This window comes from Entamoeba dispar, genomic scaffold, assembly GCF_000209125.1.
Source record: "Entamoeba dispar SAW760 scf_1105229463653 genomic scaffold, whole genome shotgun sequence".
Classification (NCBI taxonomy): domain Eukaryota; phylum Evosea; order Mastigamoebida; family Endamoebidae; genus Entamoeba; species Entamoeba dispar.
In genome coordinates, this window is record NW_001855800.1 from 1 (window position 1) to 1,629 (window position 1,629).

The following is a 1,629-nucleotide window of genomic DNA, read 5'->3' on the forward strand; positions in this document are numbered from 1 at the left end:
TTATAATCAATCAATTAATTTATTTATTCATCATTATCTTCTTCTTCATTTAATTTTTTTTGTCCTTTTTGAAGTTTTTCTTTTTTCTTTTGTGCTTCTTCTTTAAGTTGTTGACTAACAATTCTCATTGCATCATTTGCCTTTTGTGAATATGCATTGCTTCTTTTTCTTTACTTTATATTCATTTAATTTCTTTTCAATCATTGTTTCAATTCGTTGATATAATTCAATTGAATATTGTGTTACAAGTGTAATTGCATATCCACTTTTTCCTGCTCTTGCAGTTCTTCCAACTCGATGAATATAATCTTTTGGTTCAAGTGGACAATCATAATTAATAACAATATCAACATTTGGAATATCAAGTCCTCTTGATGCAACATCTGTAGCAACCAAAATCCCTCTTTTCCCACTTTTAAATTTTTCTAATGCAATTAATCGTTTTTGTTGACTCATTTTCCCATGTAATGGAATTGCTGCATATCCTAATTGTCTTAACATCATTACTAATTTTGTACATCCTGAACATTTCATAGTAAATATAATAATTGATTTTCCTTCTGTTTCTTTTAATATACTTAATAAATATCCATCTCTATATTTAAATGGAATAAAACAATATTCTTGTCTTAATGTATCAACTGTTTGATATTTTTGTTCTTCTTCTTTAATTTTAACAGGATGTGTTAATGATGCTCGTTGTAATTTTTCAACTTTTGTTGACATAGTTGCTGAAAACAACATTGTTGTTCTTTGACTTGGTAATTTTTCAATTAAATAATCAATTTCATTTGCAAAATCCATCTCAAGTAATTTATCAGCTTCATCAATTACTAAAAATTTAACTTTTTGAATTGATTCTTCAACTCCTTTTGTATTTTTAATATGATAAACTATTCTTCCTGGTGTTCCAACAATTACATGTGGTCTTTTTGCAAGTTGAACACTTTGTTTCATTACATCCATTCCTCCTACTAATAAACATGACATTAATCCAGGAAGTGCTTTTCCTATTTCATCTAATACTTCAACTACTTGTGCCGCTAATTCTCTTGTTGGTTCAATAATAATACAATAAAATGCTCTATTCTTTTCTTTAACATTTAATAAATGTTGAATCATTGGAAGTAGAAATGATGCTGTTTTTCCACTTCCTGTTTGTGCAATTCCAATAATATCTTTCTTTTGTAATGCAACTGGAATAGAATTTTCTTGAAATTTTTGTTGGTTTCTTATATCCTAAATACTCTACTACTTTTAACACTTCAGGAATTAATCCTAAATCTTTGAATGTCTTTTGTTTAGAAGCAGTATCATCCATCTCTTCTCTTTTTCTTTTTCTTTTTTTTTATTTTTCTTTTTTTTTATTTTTCATTTTTTGTATTTTTTTTAGGGTTTCTTAAATTTAGAAAATAAATTAAAAATTTTTATTTTAATTTTAAAAATTTCTTTAAAATGTATAATATAAATGGAAAATAAGGGTTATTAAGGGTTGACATATTATTTATATTTTTTGTGAAATTTATTATAATTTTCAATATTCTTTCATTATTTACATAAACAACAAATAATCATCTATTTATCATTGTGTTATATTATTTTATATTTCAATGAATATTCATTGTTAAA

The 1,629-nt window shown here is 24.7% G+C and overlaps 1 protein-coding gene across 1 annotated transcript, besides 4 other annotated features; it reads right to left on the reverse strand.

The window, feature by feature from the left end:
* Positions 1–23: 23 nt before the first annotated feature.
* Positions 24–103: a microsatellite.
* On the reverse strand, positions 24–1,321 carry EDI_323850 (ATP-dependent rRNA helicase RRP3, putative; the record flags this gene model as incomplete). Its single annotated transcript, XM_001741184.1, has 3 exons — positions 24–140; positions 175–1,154; positions 1,198–1,321. The coding sequence occupies 3 exons, from the start codon at positions 1,319–1,321 to the stop codon at positions 24–26; spliced, it is 1,221 nt and encodes a 406-aa protein (XP_001741236.1).
* A 3-nt stretch (positions 1,322–1,324) lies between these two features.
* Positions 1,325–1,391: a microsatellite.
* An 8-nt stretch (positions 1,392–1,399) lies between these two features.
* Positions 1,400–1,470: a sequence feature (AT_rich).
* Positions 1,471–1,497: 27 nt separating this feature from the next.
* Positions 1,498–1,535: a sequence feature (AT_rich).
* Positions 1,536–1,629: the final 94 nt, after the last annotated feature.